The sequence below is a fragment of the Talpa europaea genome (genome assembly GCF_964194135.1).
Source record: "Talpa europaea genome assembly, chromosome: 2".
Lineage (NCBI taxonomy): Eukaryota > Metazoa > Chordata > Mammalia > Eulipotyphla > Talpidae > Talpa > Talpa europaea.
This window is the reverse complement of record NC_140068.1, coordinates 20,469,082-20,490,949: the sequence shown is the minus strand read 5'-3', so window position 1 is coordinate 20,490,949 and position 21,868 is coordinate 20,469,082. Positions and strand designations below refer to the sequence as shown.

The window sequence follows — 21,868 nt, the reverse complement described above, 5'->3', positions numbered from 1 at the left end:
TAAAGCATGAGTTATTGATGGATCTGCTTTAAATTACTGGCTCATTTAAGAAAGCTCTATGGTACCGTCCTTGTTAAATGGTTATTCTTAATAAGTGATTTCAAAAATATATATACACACACAAATCAAATACGTCTGTCATTCCTGTGCTGCAAGAAAAGTGTAAAAACATTCACTCTTCTCAGCAATATTGACACATTTAAAGTTGGTATGTTGTGAACCTTCTATTTTAATAGCGATGAATTATGAATAGAAATTTAATCAAAACAGAGGATAAGAGATTTGAATGATCCAAACACATTTCACCTACTAAGCAACAAACTTAAATACATATTTGCAAACTTAAAACTGCTGACAACTTTGTTCCTAAAGGAAAAAAAAAGGAATGATTGAGAGAAGACCCTGAAATACCAGAAGTCACTGTCACTGTTATAAATGGGCTGCTATGAGCAATGGCATACACAGCATTTATAAGGGGCAGGTTATGACTTTAACGGTCCACTAATTCCTCGTAGCAGAGGGAAAAAATGTCCTTGTATCCAGGATTAAGGAAGGGCAAAATACCGATAGTTGCAGTTAGTCTCCATTTTGCTTCCGAAACAAAAACAAAGAGAAAACCGCCTGAATTCCAAGGAAATTAAGAAGCAGACTATGAGAATGGACATCTAGAACATACACCATTAAAGGCACCAAACTCCCCATCTTGCATTGTGACCTTTTTAAAAGGACTGTCTTCTCTGCTGGACTATCCATTTCTTGAAGTTATACACCATGACTCATGTGTCTTAGCGTTGATGCACCTTAGCTCAATGGCTGACACGGTAGTTATTTAGCAAATATCTGTTGAATGGAGAGGAATTGAATCACTTCTTTTCATTGAAAAATGGCATTAGTTAGTCATGGTTACTACTGAGAAATACATTTAGTTAGCTCAAACACCAGTACAAAGCTGGCTAATAAAAACTGGCTAAGTAAGCTTACCCACTATGTTTATCTGTAAATTTTATTTCTGTTTTTTTTCTCTTCAGTTCTTAGAGGATGCTGAGTCCCCCAGGACTATGACTAAAGGGATTAAGTTGATTTCTAGTATATGTGCTGCCGAAGCAAACACGATTAAGTTGATTTCTAAACGGACAGCTCACTGTGCTAATTTTTACCTCTGTGTCTACAGGGCTTCACTCTGGATTTGAAATAATATATTTATCAGCATTTCTTTCTCCTGCTGAAACTGACAGAAAACCAAACAAAAGAGTCAATGTACACCCAAGTAAATAAGCACATGACAATTCCCCACAGGGAGCTACATTTTTATCTCAAGTCTTCTAGAGCTTTAGAAATAAATCAGTGAAAGAGCAGGAAGTTAGTCTATCCTGTGTTAGGCTGGCTACTAAAAGTAAAAATTTTAAATTTAATGCTTCTTTTTAGCAGCATATTAGAAAAATTAATCTCTTTATGTGTATGTGAATACATGGATCCAGACAATGGATCAATAAATGTATGATTATACTTAATTTCTTCCTTTTCTGAAAATGTTAATCACTCAATTAAACATAAATTGCATTTCAACGTAACTCATTCCTCTCATCTTCTATATTGTCATTCACCTTTCCCCTGTGGCATTTTGAGACCTTTTAAACTCTATGTAATTCATATCCACTTAGTTACCAAACAAGAGAGAATTAAGGCTCGAAGAAACAACACTGTCTCCTGTTGTGACAATGTATTTCAAGGCAAATAAATCCTTATTCCTGAAATTCTAGTCACTCTGTTTTAAATTTCCTGACCCTGTGGTAATGCCTTTTTTTCTAACTCCATTAAGGGTTGTCATTTTTCTTAGCACAATACCTTATAATATTATTTTTGAGGCATTTAATCATATATAATTATATTTCTGCTGCATTCAATCAAATAATGTAATGCATCTTCCTACAGAAAATATTTGCCCATGTAGTTCATCAACAAACAAACATTATACTTTATTCTGAAACATAGTTACTTATAAAAAATCATCTTTAAAAATATGTTCAAGGTGAATGAGAATCATACTCAGAAAGATCAACAATGTTAACTGTAAAAAAGATGGATTAAAATGGCATGATATTCTTCCCAGGCTTAAGTCTAATAACTGTGGGAAAATGCACAGGGAATTTAAAATAATTGATGTACTTTTTTATTGAATTTCTCTGGGATTCAAAATAGAGGTCTAAATGTCATTTTTAAATGTCCTGGAAGGTTTTAAAAAATTCTTCTATAATTATCAAACTCTTATTCGTCCCCCACAAGCTCACCGATGCTATGGCAAAAAGTTTTTTTAACAGCAACAGACTCAGAAGTATACAAGTGCAATGGGTTTTCATCCTAATGTTTTATGAAAACCCATCCTTATTGGTCATCTGATTCTTTTAGCTTCTGGCCCTTAGACCTTGCTGTATTTGTACTGTTTATCAATGCTGACTATTAGTACTATCTAATTTTCTTGAACACACGCTCCAATGGCTGAAGTTATTAACTCCTAATACATCTATTGTACATGCCCTAAGCCACTGGCCTGCACTCTTTGTGGACTATAAAGTGACAACACAGAAAAATGTTGATATTTTTAATAGTGCTTCTAAATTTGTGAAATATGGTCTTTGAGTTTTTTATGCCTTGTTATTTGTCACTTTTATTATCACAGATGTTTAAAACCTCAGCACATTTTAAATTTCGCATTTAACAATTAATATTCACATTCCAGCTTCATGAAATGTGTTCTAAGAATTTAATATTCAGAAGGAATGGATTTTTATTTAAAGATTGTAGAATTCAAATTATGGAGATCAAAATATAATTTTGCCAACCCAAGTTTAAAAAAATTATAGTTATTGCTAATCACTTGATGTTTTTATTTCAGGTAATTTTTCCATTTTCCTACTTGAGAAAACAAGGAGGTAGGAAAATCTATTCTTCAGAAATATCACAAATCTATTATCTCCACTTCTATAAATATTACTGAAAATAGCCCTTTAGAAAGAAAATAATTTTTTCTTACCCAGTACCACATTTAGAAGATGTCCCCATATAACCAAAGTATTTTTAATAAAGCAATTCAAGTAAAAAAGACACACATTAGGTGAGTGTCTGGGCCACTGCATTCTCTGATGTCAATCTTCGATGATAACCTTCTAATCTAATAAGCAATCGGAGTTTTAGTCTTTCCTTCATTTAACAAAGAATAGGAAGCCAGATGGTAGCTTTTACCTTTGATATATACATGAAATGCTGAGCAGATAACAAACCAAAAGCCACAGGCATTCTCCCAGGTACATTTTGAACCGTCTACAGAGCAAAGCATACCAGTTATGTTAATAGGAACCACATCAGCCTGGACTGCTTGGGCTTGCTGTCGCATCTTCTCCTCTGGGGTTGGCAAGGGAAGTGACTTGGTCCAGTTCGTTTGAGTGTTAAGGTCAGAGAAGTCACTTGAGGTTGGCGTTTTAGGTCTCCTGATGGAAACAAGTCTTTCTTCTGATGAAGATATAGAAGACTGCAGTGGGGAGAGAAAGTAAGAAGCCATAGTGTGTAAATAGCTGGCAAGAACATTTAAAAATACACTTCCTACTAAAGTAAAAAAAAAAAACCTTGAACTGATTTGAAGCAAGCAAAAAAATTGGTGACATTCAGAACATAAGCAGTGGTTTGCAGGGAAGCGCTCATCATCTTAGGCATGACCCCTTAATATATGCGCTTCACGTACTCCTTAGTCTCAACCATGAGGGACCGCAAAGGCTTAGCTGACCCACAGAAGCTTTTTAAGTTCTCTCTGTTTTTCCTACATTTACTGTGGTCGGATTTAGTTTAACATTCGAAGCCAAAGAAACACCATGATGGCTTGTGGCCAAGAGTTTCCATTTTTATTAAAATTTAGTTTTGCTCCAAGTCATTTCTAGCACCTCAATCTCATTTCGTTAAGGTGCTGACCTAAAGGAACACTTTTGACATAACAGAGCTATTGTTCAACTATTTGTGCTCCTCTGAAACCATTTAGGTGGACAAAAATCAGTGTGAAATTGTTAGATTACAAGAAGCTGACTGAAGCTCGACTCTGGGCCTTATCAGAATCCCATGGAAACGTTCCAGCACTGTCTGTTTTGATGTAGATGAACATCCTAATGGGAGTGGGGGGGTTGAGGGGGAGCACACATTCTTCAACCCTTTCTGCCCATAATATCTTTAAAAGGACAGCTGTTTTGGCAAGCACTTTAGGAGACGCCTCACTACAAATTCATGGCAGCTGGTTCCATCACAAGGAAGTGTTAAGAATTCCGGGCTGAAAACAACAATAAAAGGGTAATTGACTTTTGTTGGGAAATTGTACTTTATAATAACTGGGTGTCATTTGAAATAATTCTGTAAAGGGAACTGTCACCCCATCAATGATTTTTTTTTTAAAGATTTATTTATGCATACAAGAACTGGGATACAGTCAGAGGTGTGTGGGGTGAGAAGATTCACCAGAGACAGAATGGGGAGCAGAACAGACAGATCTACTGAAATACACTGCTGAGGGGAGCAGCGGGTGAGACAGGAGAGGTCTGCTGTGCCATGTGGGTCAGCTCCCTGGCTGGGGATTGAATTCGTGCTGCAGTGGCTGCGGATTGCTTCATAGTGCTGAGACTTTAACCCCTGCACCACCAAGGAGGCCCCCCCCATCAATAATTTGATTACTCTGAGATAGTTACACAGGAATGAAAGAATAAATGCTGAAATCTTTTCCATTACTTTTCAATTTTCAGAATAAGTTGATTTCTTATCATCCTCCAAAGTTGACCAATGAGGATAGGTTTTTGGAGGGGTGAGGAGGGTATCATAAAAAATTTGTGGATTTACCAAAAAAAAATATAATAAATGTACAGGTTTCCCAAGTTGGAAGCGCTTAAACAAACACCCATGAAAACAGGGTATTTAAAATTCTATTTGAAATTTACTTACAGATAAAAAGTCAGTGAACCTTCCCAAAGAAATACCTGCGCAGTCAGTCCCCAGGTCAACCCACCTCACCTCCTCCCCAACCTCACACCCCTGAACAGCACCTGGCATCCTGACTTCTGACACCACCGCTTTCTCTGCCTGTCTTTGCACACATAGAGGGAATCACATTGTAGGTTCTCTTTTGCAACTTTCTTCTTTCACTCAGTGTTATGTTTGTGAAGATTTATCTATCATTAATAAGCACGTGTTGATGTCCTCTAGATTGAATACAAGTTTCTAAGAGGACTTTGGTAAGAAATGTACAGAAATGCATCAGTTAGAAATCCCAGACAGAACATGTGTTGCTGTTTACTGCTATTGAATCAGTCTTGTTGCAAAACATTTGTATCTGTTCTACAATTACCGGAATTCTACAAATCTGAAAAGGACAACACAAGAGCAAATGAAAGTGGTGTGGTAGTGGGGACAGGACCCTAGGACTAAGAGCCGAAAGACCTGATTCTGACTTACACTTTACAAGCAACTCTGAGGCTGTTCCTGACCCTGAGGTTTCCTTTGCTTTAAAATAGAGTTTTAGGCCTCCCCAGTGGCACAGCAGGTTGAGCACAGCGCTGTGAATTTCCAGCTGGCCGGGAGAATCCCACATGGCATGGCAGACCTCTCCTGTCTCGCCCGCTGCTCCCTTCAGCAGTGCTTTCGGTTGTCTGCCTATTCTGCTTCCCACTCTGTCTCTGATGAATTCTCTCACTCTCTCGTGCCTCTGGCCTATACCCCAGTTCTTGTATAAACAAAAATAAATCTTTAAAAAAAAATAGAGTTTTACGTCCTCCCACATTCCATAAGGAGTTTTCTTAGAACCTAATGAGATGTTATCTGTGCAAATGACTACGATGGCTAAATATCATAGACATGAAGGTGTACTTTTGGAAAGAAAAACCATGAATTGACAAGTATCCATTTTTTTTCTTATATTGCAATATGACTAGCAATAATAAATGCATTGTGGAAATAAAGTATAAATCACATCATTAGACATCTCCATATATTTCTGACTTCTTTAAAGTGATCAAGTGGTTTTTTTCCCACCTAAGGAAAATGTGAACTAATGTAGTCATTAAACTGACAAATAAATATATTAAGTTATAATGAGCATATGTTGCTGACATCTGATTATGATACCAAATTTCATCACCTTCATTCATGTTTGATCCAATGTGGTTAAAATGATTACAGCTCCTAAAGTCCTTGAAGATAATCACAGGGATTTTTGAAGCAACAGCAGCAGTAGCTGCTAAGTCATATTGCTTTTTGCAATTGTGATGCTCTTGTTACATTTCACTTATAATATAGATTCCTTACCTATAAGGTGCAGATACACACACACATATACATGTAAATTAAAACTAATTTTAATTTGAGAATTTCATGGCAGTTCACAGAGCTTATATGTCTGAAATGAAATCTCAATCTATAAATTGGTAGGTTACTCCAATTTTCTGATATAGAAGTAATTTTTCAGGCAACCTTGAAATAAGCACAAATTTTGAAGGTGATAGGAAACAAATCTTAACCAAACAGGCTTAAAGGACAGAAAAGCAAAACTTCAGGGTGAAGGAGAACAAAGAGCACAAGGGCATGCATATGATGCCTGCTGTGGGATAATAAGGCTGAGTGTATGTGTGTATGTGTGTGTGTGTGTCTCTCTTGTGTGTGTGTTTCAGTGGTGCTTATCAACCCCAGTAACCTTTCTGTTAGTTGACTGTGAGAACGGTGTGAGAATCGACAGCTATCACAGTGAAACAGTACTTCAAGGTAGCCTTATTGCCATGGGATTGCCAGCAGGGATAGATCTGGCATGACACTAACAAAGTGCTACAAGCACAGATGAAGTTACAAGCCAATGTGACTATGTACAGCACCACTGTCTATTAAAGAAAAATAAAAAACTGGAGACTAATAACGATTGATTAAAATGTAGAGCAACAAAACTCTTCTATATTATTAGTTTAAATGTAAAATGCTACAGCCATCTGGGAAATATTTTGACACTAGAAACAACCCAAACATCTGTGAACAAGTAAATGGATATGTCCACAAAATGGTTATAAATCAGCAATAAAAAGACACAAGCTACTGATACACATAGCAAGAATAAATTTCAAAGACATGTTGAGCCAAAGAATATAGGCACGGAGTATACATATATTGTTTTCACTTACATGTAACTCTTGAATAAAAGATAACCTGCTTTTAAATGAATGAATGAATAAATAACCAGGATGATATAACTTCCAGAATGATCCCACTCTTACCCTTCCCAGTATCTATAAATATACAACAAGGGCATAGGAAAACCTCCTGCATCTCAAAGGAGTAACACATGGTAATTACTCCATTAAAGTCGATTTTGTAATGCTCTGGATTGACATTGTAGACTCTTAACTGGTATCCCAGCATCTGCCCTTTTGTCCACCCTTTTCTTTTCCTCCCCATATCCAACAGTCTGTTTTCAACGTGGCAACCAGAAGAATCCTTTTAAAATAAAAGTCAGTCCATACTGCTCCCCAGCTCAAATTCTCTCCCATCCTTACTATGACCTACATAATTTACAAACTGGCAATCTCTGACCTCATCTAGTACTATCTTATCTCCTACTTGTTTTCTACTCTAGTCACACCATCTTCCATGCAGTTCTCTGTGAGCATTCCTGCCTCAGGACCTTTGTACTTGATGCTTCCACTATCTGAAAAATTCTTCTATTGGGAACTCACAAGTAACACATTTTTTGTCAGGTGTTTTCTTAAGAGGCCCTTTCTTCTTAGGTCTTACCTATTCACCCTACCTAAAATTTTAATTGTTTCCCAATATTTTATATCCTTTTTCAGTAATACTCCTAATGTGCATATATTTTACATATATACATATATTAATGTATATACATGTATTTTAGTTATTGTCTTGTTTGTCTCTCCCATGAGAACCTAAGTTCCAGAAGGCTTTAAATAAGAATTAGAGAGAGCTATTCTGGAATTTTAACTAAAATGGTTTACCACTTAGTAACTAGTTGCTATATACCCTGTCCCTGGGCTGTAGGTTGTGCAGGAACTGGCTTCTCATTTAATCTTTACGGCATTAGTTATGTTTTAGAAATAAGGAAATTAAATAAAAACACTGTATTTGTGAAAGTTCACAACTGGGATTAGAACCCAGACCTGACTCAGTCTCTGATGCTGAATAGTGTAAACAACATAGCAATATTTGCAATAAATGATAGGAAGTTCCACTTAATAGCATCAAAAGTTTCTTGGAAACTGGTTCTTAAAAGCAAAAGGATGCTATAACAAAAGCAGAGCCTCGAGGCTTGTCATTTCCTTGGCTGGGACTCCCCCCCCCCATCAATATTATATGGAAACAGTGTTGAACAAAATAATGCGGAATGAAATGATGCTATCTGAAGAACTGCTGCACTAGGTTTTCTGATCTAAAAATAAAATCTCCATTTATATCTCTAAGTAAGTGGAAAACCTTTTGAAAACTATAAAAACCCACAGCATGAGAGAGTGGACAGAACATTATACTCTGGAGTAAAAACCAGTAAGATCAGCTTCCTTGCTCTGTCATTCACCAGCTCGAAGTTTTGAGCCTGGTTGAGAAGAGAATAATTCAAGTACTGTGGTCACACTTCATGTTAATGGAATTCCTTAATATTAGGGACCTTTAAATGTCAATTTTAAAGTTGTCTTGCTTTCAGAATTTAAATGCAGTTTACAAAACTGTCAATTAGTCAATCGTGCTCAGCAATATCCAATACCCTGGTCCTGGGAGGAATGGAAAGCCAACATTAAACTGAGGAAGCCACAATTCCCCACGTTAAATTGCTTAATTTGAAAAAAGGAAGTCGGGGGCCTGCCCGGTGGCGCAGCGGTTGCGAGCTGGGCTGCGAAGCTGCCTGCAGCCTCCTAAGTGCCGGTTTGACTCTCAGTCTCCGGGCGAGGGTCCCACATGACGCGCAGACCTCTCCTGCTGTGCCCGCTGCTCCCCTCAGCAATGTATTTCATCAGTCTGCCTGTTCTGCTCCCCGCTCTGGCTCTGGTGAATTCTCTCACCTTCCCGTGCTTCTGACTGTACCCCGGTGCTTGCATAAATAAATAAATAAAATCTTTAAAAAAAACTAAAAAGGGAAGTTGGGGGCCTCCCCAGTGGTGCAGCAGGTTGAGCACTGGGCTCTGAAGCTGTCCGCAGCCTCTGCAGCACAGGTTTGATTTCTGGCCGGCCAGGGAGATTCCCACATGGTGCGGCAGACCTCACCTGTCTCACCCACTGCTCCCCGCAGCAGTGTATTTCGGTCACTCTGACTGTTCTGCTCCCCACTCTGTCTCTGGTGAATCCTCTCACCCTCCTGCGCTTCTGGCCTGTACCCCAGCTCTTGTATAAATAAAAAAATAAATCTTTAAAAAAAAGGGGGAAGTCACCTGCCAAACCAGTAGCTTTATAGATTTTGGATGCTATAAATCCTGCATTTCAGAGACTACTTGGTCCTATCTAGAAATCAGACAAGTTGCCACCAGATGGACAGTGGGACTGAAATATGGTCTCTTTGGCAGATGGCCAAGTTGCCAAAAAGTGGGCTTAACTGTTTAATTCAGATTCACCCAGGATTTTTGTTTAATTTGCTATACTTTCAAAAATTAGAAAGCCTACTTATAGCCAGAGCTAAACATGGCATTCATTTAGCATAAAAAAAGATACAGAAGAGATGAAACTAGAGGAGCACTATTTAAGAGGCCATCAACATACAATCCAGCCCTTTTTGCAAGATACTCAACTCAGTGTTCAGTGTTTTTCCTTCTAGAATTAAACCTCTCTTGATTTGAGACTTCGTTTTTACCACCACAGATAGTTTTATGAGGTGTCAAAGTGTTTGCAGTCTTTTTTTTTTTTTTTTTTTTTTGGCTATATGTTTTTCTACCTCATAATTAATTAAGACATGAGACATGCCTATTCATTTCTGTTCTCTCCTTATTCCTTCTTCCCTCCTGGACTCAACACTCTCAGTTCATGGCCTATCCAGCAACTCTGGGATGGCATCTAGTTATTATTAAATAAAGTTATTATTAAATAAAGGACCAATAAATTGGTCCTTCTCTTCTATACAGTGCATTATGCCTTTTTCTACAAACACAGCTTTTTTTTTTTTAAGGGCTCTAGATATTCTTACCATATATGGGAATAAAATATTATGGATTTAAAGTTTCACATATTAAATGATCTTTTCCTTAAAATAAAGACAAGTTAGAATGTAAATAAAGATAACGTAGACTGATAAATTATTTTCTTATATTGATTTTTTTTATTAATGATTAATTTAAGAACTCACTACCCAACTCCTGACTTAAAGTATTAGCAGCTAGTTATCTACTTCTGTATTCCTCCCTGTCACCCCTGAGGTAACCATTCTTCTGAATTTTATGTTAATCTATTATTTTTTGTTATGTATGTGCCTAACTGCAGGTTTGCTTTGACTTCATAAAAATGGTATCATTCTTTTTGTAATGTTACCATTACATTTCTAACACATAATCATGCTGTGTGAGCCAATAGCTCATTTGTTTCACTGGGGTACCTATTCCATTCCATTTCTACATGAATTTATCCATTCTTTTATTGATAGACAACTGGGTTGGGAAAGATGTCCTTTTTATTATATTTCAACCATTCAAACTTCCCCTGAGGGGGTGGTTAGTTGGAAAGACTGTAGCTAGGGCTCAATTTCCATACTCTCATTGTTGGAGAGAATCAGTAGCTACTGAGTCATAAATCTGGATTTAAATCTTGGTTCACTTTTGGGGGTGATGGTTGTGTTCACTATTTTGATTATGGAGATGGCCTCATGTATATAAACATGTTAAGATTTATGAATTGTACATTTTATATAAAGTATATCTCAGTAGTATTTTAAGAAAGAGAGGTCTCAGTTTCAGTGTTTAAAAGCTATGTGGGGTGGGCCTCCCCGGTGGCGCAGCGATTGAGCGCTGGGTTGCGAAGCTGGCCGCAGCCTCTGCAGCGCAGGTTTGATCCCCGGCTGCTCCCCGGCCACCGGAGGAGGGTCCCACATGGCGCGCAGACCTCTCCTGCCGCCCGCTGCTCCCCTCAGCAGTGTACTTCGGTCCTTCTGCCTGCTCTGCTCCCCGCTCTGGCTCTGGTGAATTCTCTCACCCTCCCGCGCTTCTGACTGTACCCAGTGCTTGTATAAATAAATAAATCTTAAAAAAAAAAATGCAGGAAAAAAAAAAGAGAAAAGGAAAAAAAACATTTTTTTAAAAGCTATGTGGGGCTTCACTGGTGGCACAAGCAGTTGAGCGCAGCGCTCTGAAGCTGTCCGCAGCTTCTGCAGCGCCAGTTTAATCCCTGCCAGCCTCAGAGCAACCCACATGGCAAGCAGACCTCTCCTGTCTCGCCAGCTGCTTCCCTCAGCAGTGTATTTCGTCAGTCTGCCTGTTCTGCTCCCCACTCTGTCTCTGGTGAATCCTCTCACCCTCCTGCGCATCTGGCCTGTACCCCAGCTCTTGTATAATAAAATAAATTTTTAAAAAAATAATAAAATAAAAATAAAGGCTATGTGATCTTAAGCAAGTGAGGTCATCTTTCCAAGATAGTTGCCTCATCTGTGATAGCACAAAGGTGCTTGGGTGGTTGCAGTGAGTATTAGATATATTCACATATAGAAATGAACATAGTCTCTGGCTTCTGAACTTTCCCACGTGCCAGGTGCTTGACTCCATGTTGGAATATGGAGATGGGGATGTTGTCCCCCACTCTAGAAGGGAAGGCTAAGTGAATAGAGTCTTACTGCATTGTAATGGATGTGTGCAACAAGAGAAACAAACAAGTTACTAGAGACACCCTCACGGGTTTGAATGCATAAAGGCATGGGAATGATAGGCCCCAATTTTCTCATCCTTGCCTGCAAGGGTACAGAGTAACCAGGTGCTACAAATTACAGAACTGTGAATAGTGGGGGCAGCGCTGACTCCTCCATGTTGCACTGTCCTGAAACACTAATACAGGGAGACCCAGTAAGCAGGGACAGCATCTAGTACCATCATAAATGTTTCTTAGACTCTAAGCTACTCTAGAGCAGAGACTGTGTTCATGTACTGAAACCAGGCAGCACTTAAACAGTTTTTGGGAAAAATAGCATAAATGAATGAATACCAGATAAGCCAAAGACAGAATGAAATGATAACAGCAGTCATAGTGAGAAGAACATGGGTAACCAACCTGGTGCAATGAAAAGAAAGAAATTATGGCAATGCCTGCATCCATACCCTTCCTGAGACATTCTGGCTATGTGATGTTGGGAATGTACCTTCCTACTTCTGAGTCTATACACAGATCATTTAAGTGATAGTAATAATTATTACAACACCTTGGAAAATTAGATATGTTCTAACATGTTCTATTATCATTATAAATTCAGAACTGCTATGGCCAGTTGAAAATGCAACAATTGGATGTTTCTAGTAGTTGCTGAAACCTCTCAAATTCATTGCTTTCGGCAGGGAATTCTATGTGGGTGGAATGAAAAGCTTAGACTGAATTGGGAGAGGGGCCAAATTTTCATAAAAACAGACATTGTCCATTTAGTCATTTTCTTTGAAGTCTGGTTTGGAACCAAGCAGTTTAATGATACTAATCATCATGACATGAGCACATACAACATGCCAGGCACTGTGCTAAGGATTTTATATACCTTAATTCACTTCAACCTCACAACAAACCTCTGAGATAGGGAAGGTAATTGTGTAATTTATTTTCAAAACCAGAATGCCTTTGAAAGTGAAAGGGGGTGCTATTAATAATTACCCAAGATAGCAGCTGCACTCTGGGACTGTCCTGTGCAACCAGAACATGTGGTTTATGGCTCTTCACAGTTGAGGAAACTGAAGCTCAGAGGGAAGCCATTTATCTGTGCCCACCCAGCTGCAACAGGTGGAAAGTCGCCCCAGACCAGAGACCTCCAGCATCCTGATAGACAAGCCTCCCATATTTGCAGCTACAGAGCAAGACTATGGTCCTCTAGTCTTCTTCAAAGCCCTCCTTTGATTTAAACATCTCTTATCAACAAAGACTAAAACAGAACCTAAGGTGACAGTTCAAAGAATAAGAGTAAACAGAAAATTTCAGTTTCTGTCAATACCATGAAAGCCAACCATTTATTGCCATAAATCCCAGACCAAATGAATCTGCTTGGGGGTAAATTTTATACAAGAGATTGAGTCACTCATAACTGACATCCTTTCTGCTGAGACAATGAGACTTCTATGAATGTTTCACTGATTCAGGAGTATATCGTCAAATATAAATAACTCCCAACAAAGGCTGATGGGAAAATGCCTTGTCAACTCAGAGGAAGTATATTGACATCTGTAACTGATCTTCCTTCAAATACTGAAAAACGTCTTTGGTAGTTAGTACCTGCTTCATAATGAAAACTGGAAAACAAAAACAAAAACTCTCATGACTAGAAGAAAATTAAAGCAACGATTTCCTTTTGACTATACAGTTGCAAAAAGAAAAAAATTTTGTGGGATTTCTAAATCCCTTCACAGAAAGCTTTTTTTCATACAGCATGTTTAATATTTACACGACAGACATAATATATGCAAGCTGGAAATAGTTCAAACAATTTTTGTTTTTGCTATATATTACCTCATCACTTTGAAAGATACATGTATGTATCATTAGCAAAATACCTTTTATCAGACCATAAACAAAAGTTCTACTTGGTAACTGTTTTGCATTAAGATGATTATTCCAGAAAAAATAACCAGACATCCCCTAAGTTCTCTGTTCTAATTTATATGTCCTTAACATTTGCCTTATTAGCAACTCTCATTTTAGGAGAGTGATTCTATTGGAAGCACAAAACAGCTCTGCTAAATAAATACATGTTAGGTGTTTTCCATTCTGAAGATCTACTTGGATGTTAGAACATTTGTAGCTTAAGCACTGGGTAATTTATAGCACCCCTTATTCTATACGGCCCACTGCTCTCCTCATCATAACCCCAACTGTTAACCTAGAAAATACAAAGAAAAGGGTTTTCCCAGTAAAATTTTCCTTCTCATTTGACTTCTACATACTCTGTATTTAAAATGACCCCCACTATTAGAGCAACTTTTTTTTTTCTTTTAGACTTATTTAGACAAGCACTGGGTACAGTCAGAAGTGCGGGAGGGTGAGAGAATTCACCAGAGTCAGGAACAGAACAGGCAGACTGACGAAACACACTGCTGAGGGGAGTGGCGGGCAGCAGGGGAGGTCTGCGCGCCATGTGGGACCCTCACCAGTGGCCGGGGATTGAACCAGCGCTGTAGAGGCTGCGGGCAGCTTTGCAGCCCAGCGCTTAACCGCCCAGTGTCACCGGGGAGGCCCTGTTAGAGCAACTTTTAAGAACATGAATTCCAGTTAGGGGTTTTATTTTAACATGAAGTCTGCTGGCTTGGAGTCTCTTTTACAGTAACTGGATTCCCAACTGATTTTAAAGGCCAATTTGATCATACTCTGATGTCTGTGAGGACTGAGGTCTACTTCTGGACTTTGCATTGTGTTTTTAAATTCTGCCCTACTGGTGTGCACAGCGTGCAGACACAGTGGAATCATTCCTGCCTCGATATGGTTAATATCTGGCAAGACCAGTTCTCCTTCCTCACTACTCTTCTATTTTATGGCTTTCCAGCTGATGACCCTTGGATTCAGCTTTCTGTAGACCTTTCTCCTCCTCCTGTCCCCCCTAAAAGAACTCCAAACCCATACAGAAAACAACTCCTCAACTTTTTATTGGTATTGTGTTAATTGTATAAATTAACTGGGCACAATTGGCAGCTTTTCAGATAGTGAGTTCTCTAAACTAAAAGCTTGATATATCTTTGCACTGATTCAAATCTAATTTGTGATCTTCTGTAGCATATAAAGCTGTTTCATGTAAATCATTTTTTACTTTGCTTATTAAATTAATCCTGTTCCTTTGTTGGCAGATATTTTTTCCTATTGTATCTTCTTACTTGCTTTTATAGATAGCAAAATTGATTTTTAAAATTAATTTTATACCTTACTATATCACAGAATCTGATTATTAAAAGCATTTCAAAATTTTGTTTTTCTGACTGGTATATACTGGTTTTTACCAAACATATAAACTTAACTGTATCAAGGGTGATAACATAACCTTAGTCATTCTCATTTTTGTGTCTCTTATTCTACAACTTTTCTAATTGTGTGGCTAATTCTTCCCATACAATGTAGTGATAGTGACAGTGACTCTCCCTGTCTCATGATGTGTCTGTTACTGTGAATGGCTCATTAAAAATGTTGAATTTGGGGCCTCCCCAGTGGCGAGGTGGGTTGAGCACCACACCGTGAAGCTGTCCACAGCCTCTGCAGAGCAGGTTCAATTCCCGGCTGGCCAGCGAGACACCCACATGGTGCAGCAGACCTCTCCTGCCTTGCCCGCTGCTCCCCTCAGCGGTGTCGTTGATCTGTCTGCCTGTTCTGCTCCCTGTCCTGTCTCTGGTGAATTCTCTCACCCTCCCGTGCCTCTGATCTGTACTCCAGTTCTTCTATAAATAAATAAATCTTTTAAAAAAAGTTGAATTTGACACTAAAAATTATGTTGAATTTGATGACATGGCAGATAATTTTTTTTAATGTGTAAGTATCTACTTCTCTGTTTAATGAGTATTTTTTTTAAATCAAGAATGGCTATTGAATTATATCAAATACCTTACCAATATCTATGGTTTTTATATGATTTTTCTTATGAAATCTACTCAGATACTGCTGAAAAGTTTAGTAAAATGAGGTCTGAGAATTAAGCACTAAATTTTGCAAGGTAGAGGTGATGAATGGACTTAACAAGAGTTGCTTCAGCTGTGTGCTAGGGATAAAAGTTTGTTTGGAGAGAGTTCAAAGGAGATGTAAGGAAAGGCAATACCGATAGCAAGTCTAGACAGTTCTTTGGAGAAGTTGTATTATAAAGAGCAACTGAAAAATGGGGCAGAATTTGGAGGGTGATGAAAGGTCAAAGGAGGGTTTCTTCAAGATGAAAGAAAATCCTGAATGTTTTATGATGATGGTTATTATGCAAGAAAGAGAGAAAATCAGTTAGGCAACAGAGGGGCAAACTGTGGGTATGAAGTCCTTGAGAAGTTAGTCTTATTTGTTCCATTGGAAAAATACTGTGTGCTTACTGTGTGCCCAGAGCTGACTAGATACAGGAAACAGCAGCAGAAGAGCAGCAAGGACTATTCACGCTTGGCAAAAGGCGGAGTAGACAGAGGAACAGACATAGCAGTCTAATAAGTCTGGTAGTAAAACGATTTGCCTTCTCAGTTTTCTTTCTTCTTCTAGAACAGTAAATATCAAAGACAGTATTTGAGAGTAAAGCAAAAAAAGAGGTGTTTAGAAATCTGAGATGAGTTGAGAAATATAACTTGAAGTAGAATAGAAGACTGGTGAGTTAAAATAAGAGAGTGCTGGGCAGCACTTTAGGTCCGTCACTTATAGTAAGGCTACTTAACCTGGTATTTTCTCCAGCCCTGTTTAGCTAACCAGGCTTTAGTGAGGGAGAGAATTGGGTAAAACTGGGGTTTGGATTTCTCCAGGAAATGAACAGAAGGCGAGAAACGCCAGCAGAGCTGAGTGTGTATGCAAAGAGGTGCAGAGAATGTGGCCCATGTAAAATAAACTGGGGCAGGATGACTAAGCTCATGAAAAGGATAGGGTCAAAGCATTAGAATTTCTCATGGTGTCAAATAATTTCTATAATGAGATTCTAGAGGGATCAAGTTGGAAAGATAGGAGACGGAATCACCCTTGCCTCTTCTTTTTTGCATAACTTCAACAAATTCTGTAGGATCCACTTTCAAAATAAACCTCGAATCTCCACGGCTGTCACACAGGCCCTGGACCTCATCATGTTTCTTTGCAGGATTATTGCAAAAGTTTACTGACTTGCCACTCTGCTTCCATCTTCAACTCTCTATGACCTTGTCTCCACACAGTGGTCAAACTACATTAAATAGTAAATTAGAGCATCCACTTTCCTTCTCAATTCCTCTCGCACTGTCCCATCACACCCAGGGACAACAAATCCCTAGCCCTTGCCATGGTCAAGTGAGTCCTAAGTGATCTGGCTCTCTGTTACCTCACCAAGTCACTCTTCCTCCCCAAACTCACTGCCTGCCACTGCCACTCTGGTCTCTGGCTCTTCCTCCCACAGGATCACTGTTTTGCCTTCCCCAGGCCTTGGCAGGCTCTTCTTCCTAGAGCTCGTCCTCCAGGACACTTACCTGCAGTGTTCCTGCACTTCATTCCAAGACTTGCGCTAGTGACACGGTCAGAGTCCTTCTCGAACACACAGTCTGAAACTGCAGCACCCCATCCCTCTAACACTCTCCTCACTCTCTGTAACACTTATCAGTGTGTGTGGTGCTACATTATACTTGTTCATGTCATTTTCCCTTCGTTTTCACTGGTAGGGTCCTCAGAACATCCAACAATGCTTGACATATTGGAGATGCGGAATAAGTTTTTATTGGCTAAATGAATGAAAGAACAGCCTATTCAAAAATATCTCAGAGAACAATCTTATTCCTCTCTCCCACTTTCTAGATAAGGAAATTAATGCCCAAGTGAATTAGGCCCATGGGATAAATCCAAGAGACACAGCGAGTGGCAGAGCTGAAAATTGGTTTCCTAACTCCTAGAATACTACCATCTCTTAACTTCTGCCTTCCTTGCCATTCATACAAGCACTCTTGGTCTAATCTTTAGCCTGGCTTCCTATGGCAATAGCCTTATAATAGCCTTATAAGTCTTCTTCTCACAATTCTTACCCTCTGCTAGATGTTCCCGTTTCCTGGCTTTCCAGATCTGAAGAATTTCTCTCTCAGATGCTATTACATGGCAACCACTTTTTAAAGCATATACTATAGACAAACCTTTTTATTCAGGTGAGTTCTCTCTACTTGAGAGCTCTCAGTTCCTCAAGGGAAGTACAGATTCCTCATTAACCTTTGCACTTTGCAGTATCTGTATACAGCATCTATCCTTAAGAAACATTCACTGCAATGGCTGCTGCTTCTTCCTGGAATGTTCTTCTCTGGTATTTTTTTTCTTTTTTTTTAAATTTAATTTATTTTTGCATAAAAGAAGTAGGGTCTAGACCAGAGTTGCAGGGGTGTGAGAGGATTCACCAGAGACAGAGTGGGGACCATAGCAGGCGGATTTACTGAAACACACTGCTGAAGGGAACAGTGTGCGAGACAGGAGAGGTCTGCTGTGCCACATGTGGGTTAGCTCCTTGCCCAGGGATTAAACTCAGGCCCTAGTGGTATAGCACTGAGACTTTATCCCAAGACCATCAGGGAGGCCCCCAAGATTTTTTTTTAATCCTAATCACCCCTTTGCTCAAGAAAGTCTATACTTTTAATTTAAAATCACAAACACCCCTCTGTCTTGTTCTGCTTATTTTACCCCAGAGCACACTTCACTCTTTAAAAACGCATCATTGCTTGTTTACGCTCTGCATCTCAATCTCACCATCGAATCAAAACTCCACTGAGGGCAAGAATTCCTTTTGTTTGCATCACTGTTATCTCTAGCACCTAGAATAGTTCTGACACCCAGGAGGCACTCAATAAACCCTTGTTTTATAAATAAATGGTGATTCTGTGCTTCAAATAGCTGTCTGTTTCTGAGCACATGCAAGAGGGATGCAAAATATGTCTGTGTTCCAAATGATTACCACCGAAGGCTATACAGCTTCAAAACCTCAACACATCAACATAATGTGGTTAAGTGGTAGTGAGATTAATAAAGATTCTGATTTGGGATGACTATTTAATCAGAAGAAATTATTCACTAGATTGTTAAATGAAAGCCAGCTAAGCAGCCAGGCATGCACTAAGCACTGTGTGGGGTGCACACAAACCAACCCCCTGAGGGAACCTGAAGCTGCTTGTGCACTAGTTAGGGTGAGTGGCACATTGGAGGTGGTGAAGCACAAGGACATACAAAGGTTGACATCCACACCAATTTCAGAAACTTTGTCACTGCAAACAGCACTGTCTTGTCAACTTTGTAGAGTTAAGATGGGGAATGTGCTCCAAGACTATCAAACTGCATATGTAATATGGGGGGTGTGTGTGTGACAGGAGGGCTTTTTGATGCTTCATGGAACCAAGAAATTGCAGAAGTTAATACAATATTGAATGATGTAGCCTAACAGAGTGCTGAGTATAACAGGGGGAAGGGGAGAGAGGCAGGAAGGAAAGGGGTAGTTATTATGATGAGTTAATACCATGGTATACTTTGTTGATATCTATTTATATATAATAATTAATAATTATGTACTTTGATATTATTTTTATCCTGAAACAAATTTCTTTCTTTCTTTTTTTTTTTTTAAAGATTTATTTATTTGTGCAAGCACTGGATACAGTCAGAAGCGCAGGAGGGTGAGAGAATTCACCAGAGCCAGAGCGGGGAGCAGAGCAGGCAGAAGGTCCAAAGTACACTGCTGAGGGGAGCAGCGGGCGGCAGGAGAGGTCTGCGCGCCATGTGGGACCCTCCTCTGGTGGCCAGGGAGCAGCCGGGGATCGAACCGGCGCTGCAGAGGCTGCGGGCGGCTTTGCAACCCAGGGCTCAACCGCTGCGCCACCGGGGAGGCCCTCTGAAACAAATTTCTTAACATAAGTTGTTATGAGAAAACATTCACAGACCTAATGATTTTGGAAAAATTTGAATATAATTCAATGTGGTTCAAGATATATTTTAGAAAAAAAAAAAGGTTCCCCATAAATATTACCAATGGTACATAAATCTAAGGATATAGAAATACTTCCGCTAGTTTATAGACTGTAAATGATTCAGAGGTATAGGATCCTACCTCTTCAGATGAATGTTAAATACCATGACCAATGTTACCACAATAAAAATAAATAAATAAACTGCATGTTTGGGGGGGGTAGTCTGCAGGCCAGGCCCCTGCCATTCCCTAAAGGAAAGGAACCCTGCCTGATTGTTTGCCTAGTGTAACTTCCTTGTTCCTGTTCCCTTCTTCAGATACAAATCTTGCATTTTGAATAGCTCTTTAGAGAGCCTTTCTGTTTGCTAGATTTGATGCTGCCCAATTCAAATTGGTGCTTCTTCAAATAAACTCTTAAAATATTTACTATGCCTCAGTTTATCTTTTTTTAAAAAAATATTTATTTATTTATTTAAGCACTGGGTACAGTCAGAGGCGCAGGAGGGTGAGAGGATTCACCAGAGATAGAGCAGGAAGCAGAACAGGCAGAATGACGAAATACAGGAGAGGTCTGAGCGCCATGTGGGAGGGACCCTTGCCGGCCAGCCAGGGATTGACCCAGCGCTGCAGAGGCTGCGGACAGCTTTGCAGCCCAGTGCTCAAACGCTGCGCCACCTGGGGAGGCCTGCCTCAGTATATCTTTTAACCAACTTTATTCTCATTTCACCAGCTTTTTCACATGTCCTTTTCTGGTCTGGGATCCAATCCAGGCTACCCTGTTGAATGAGAAGTCTTACCTTTTGATCTGCTTCATCATCTTCATCTTGATAATCATCGCAGAGCTGGCTGCAGTTGGCTGCAAAGGTAGGTCCCTGGGAGTAGTACTGAGAACTTCGGTAGCCATCTCGCCGTAGTTTATCACACTCTGTAGAGGATACAGGCCGCGGAGTGGGGAAAGGGTGTTAACAACCAAATTTGTTTCTTTTCCTTATTTACCTTTTCTAGAAGTATTTTCCTAGGCATAAAAAGATTTCAAAATAATGATAAAAATGATGATTGAAAGTAATTACGAGCAAAGCACCTACTACACACCCATCATGCTAAATACTTAAATGGATTATCATTAGACTTCACACAACAAAACTTTGAATCAAGTTGGGGTGAATGAAATTTTTTCCTCGGTAATGCTATACGAGTAAGCAATGGACTAAGAATTTGAATCCAGGGTCTTAACTCCTATACTTTTTGATACACAACATTTGATTATGTCATTTCATGTCAAAAAATACAGGCGATTCTTATGCTGAGCTTGCTTTCTAGAGTCATCTGCTAAAAGTGACATAAAAAGTCATGTATTATAATATTCTCCTTTTATTTTCACTTCCAAATTTACTTTATGGCAAACAGTCTATAATCACCGTGTGGCACTCATATGAAGGTGGGTGGGAGGCTGAGATGTCTGCCAAGAATGCCTGGTACAGTGAGTGGAATTCACCGGGGGCATAGTGCCCTGCATGGCAAGAGGACAGGGGCCACGGGCTGATTAGAGACTAAGGTCCCTCCTCATGGGGGATTCACCACACTGATACCCTTGACAGTGGGGGCAATGGCAGCAAGTCAAGTTCTCATGGCTTTTTAAAGTTCCTGGAGCTTTTCTATTAGCCAGTCAAGACACCTTGGGGGATTATTTGCCTCAGAGGGCTTCAGCACAGGGTTTCTTTAAATATGCAGCTTGCTAAGGAATGCAAAATGTGTTTGCTTTTGAAACAGTTTCACAAAATCCCACACCTAGAGCGGCACAGAACTAAAGTAGGACATCGCTACAGTTTTTTTTCTAGCACTAGGACCTACGCTGCCTCCTCAAAGAGGAGATGAGCAGTTGCTTGAGTGGAGGTACAAAAATTCTCCAGCCAGGAAAGTAAAAATTCTGCGTTCATCTCTGCTGCCTCACAGTGGGAGTGGATAAAGTTTCCAATACAAAACTATAAACCAGATATTTTTTAAATGCTGCGGAATAGTCATGAAGATCTTTTAAAATGTCAAACAAAGTAAAAATTTATATGTGACCACAAGCTAGCTAAATAT

At 39.3% G+C, this 21,868-nt stretch overlaps 1 protein-coding gene across 1 annotated transcript in view; it reads right to left on the bottom strand.

The window, feature by feature from the left end:
• Window positions 1–21,868, bottom strand: part of NHSL1 (NHS like 1) — a gene marked incomplete at both ends in the record, with an annotated part of 218,779 nt that overhangs the window by 16,850 nt on the left and 180,061 nt on the right. Inside the window, 2 exons of the mRNA XM_084257932.1 lie at window positions 3,337–3,526; window positions 20,581–20,708. Of these exons, the coding sequence (XP_084114058.1) occupies window positions 3,337–3,526; window positions 20,581–20,708 (318 nt within the window). The remainder of the gene's footprint in view (window positions 1–3,336; window positions 3,527–20,580; window positions 20,709–21,868) is intronic.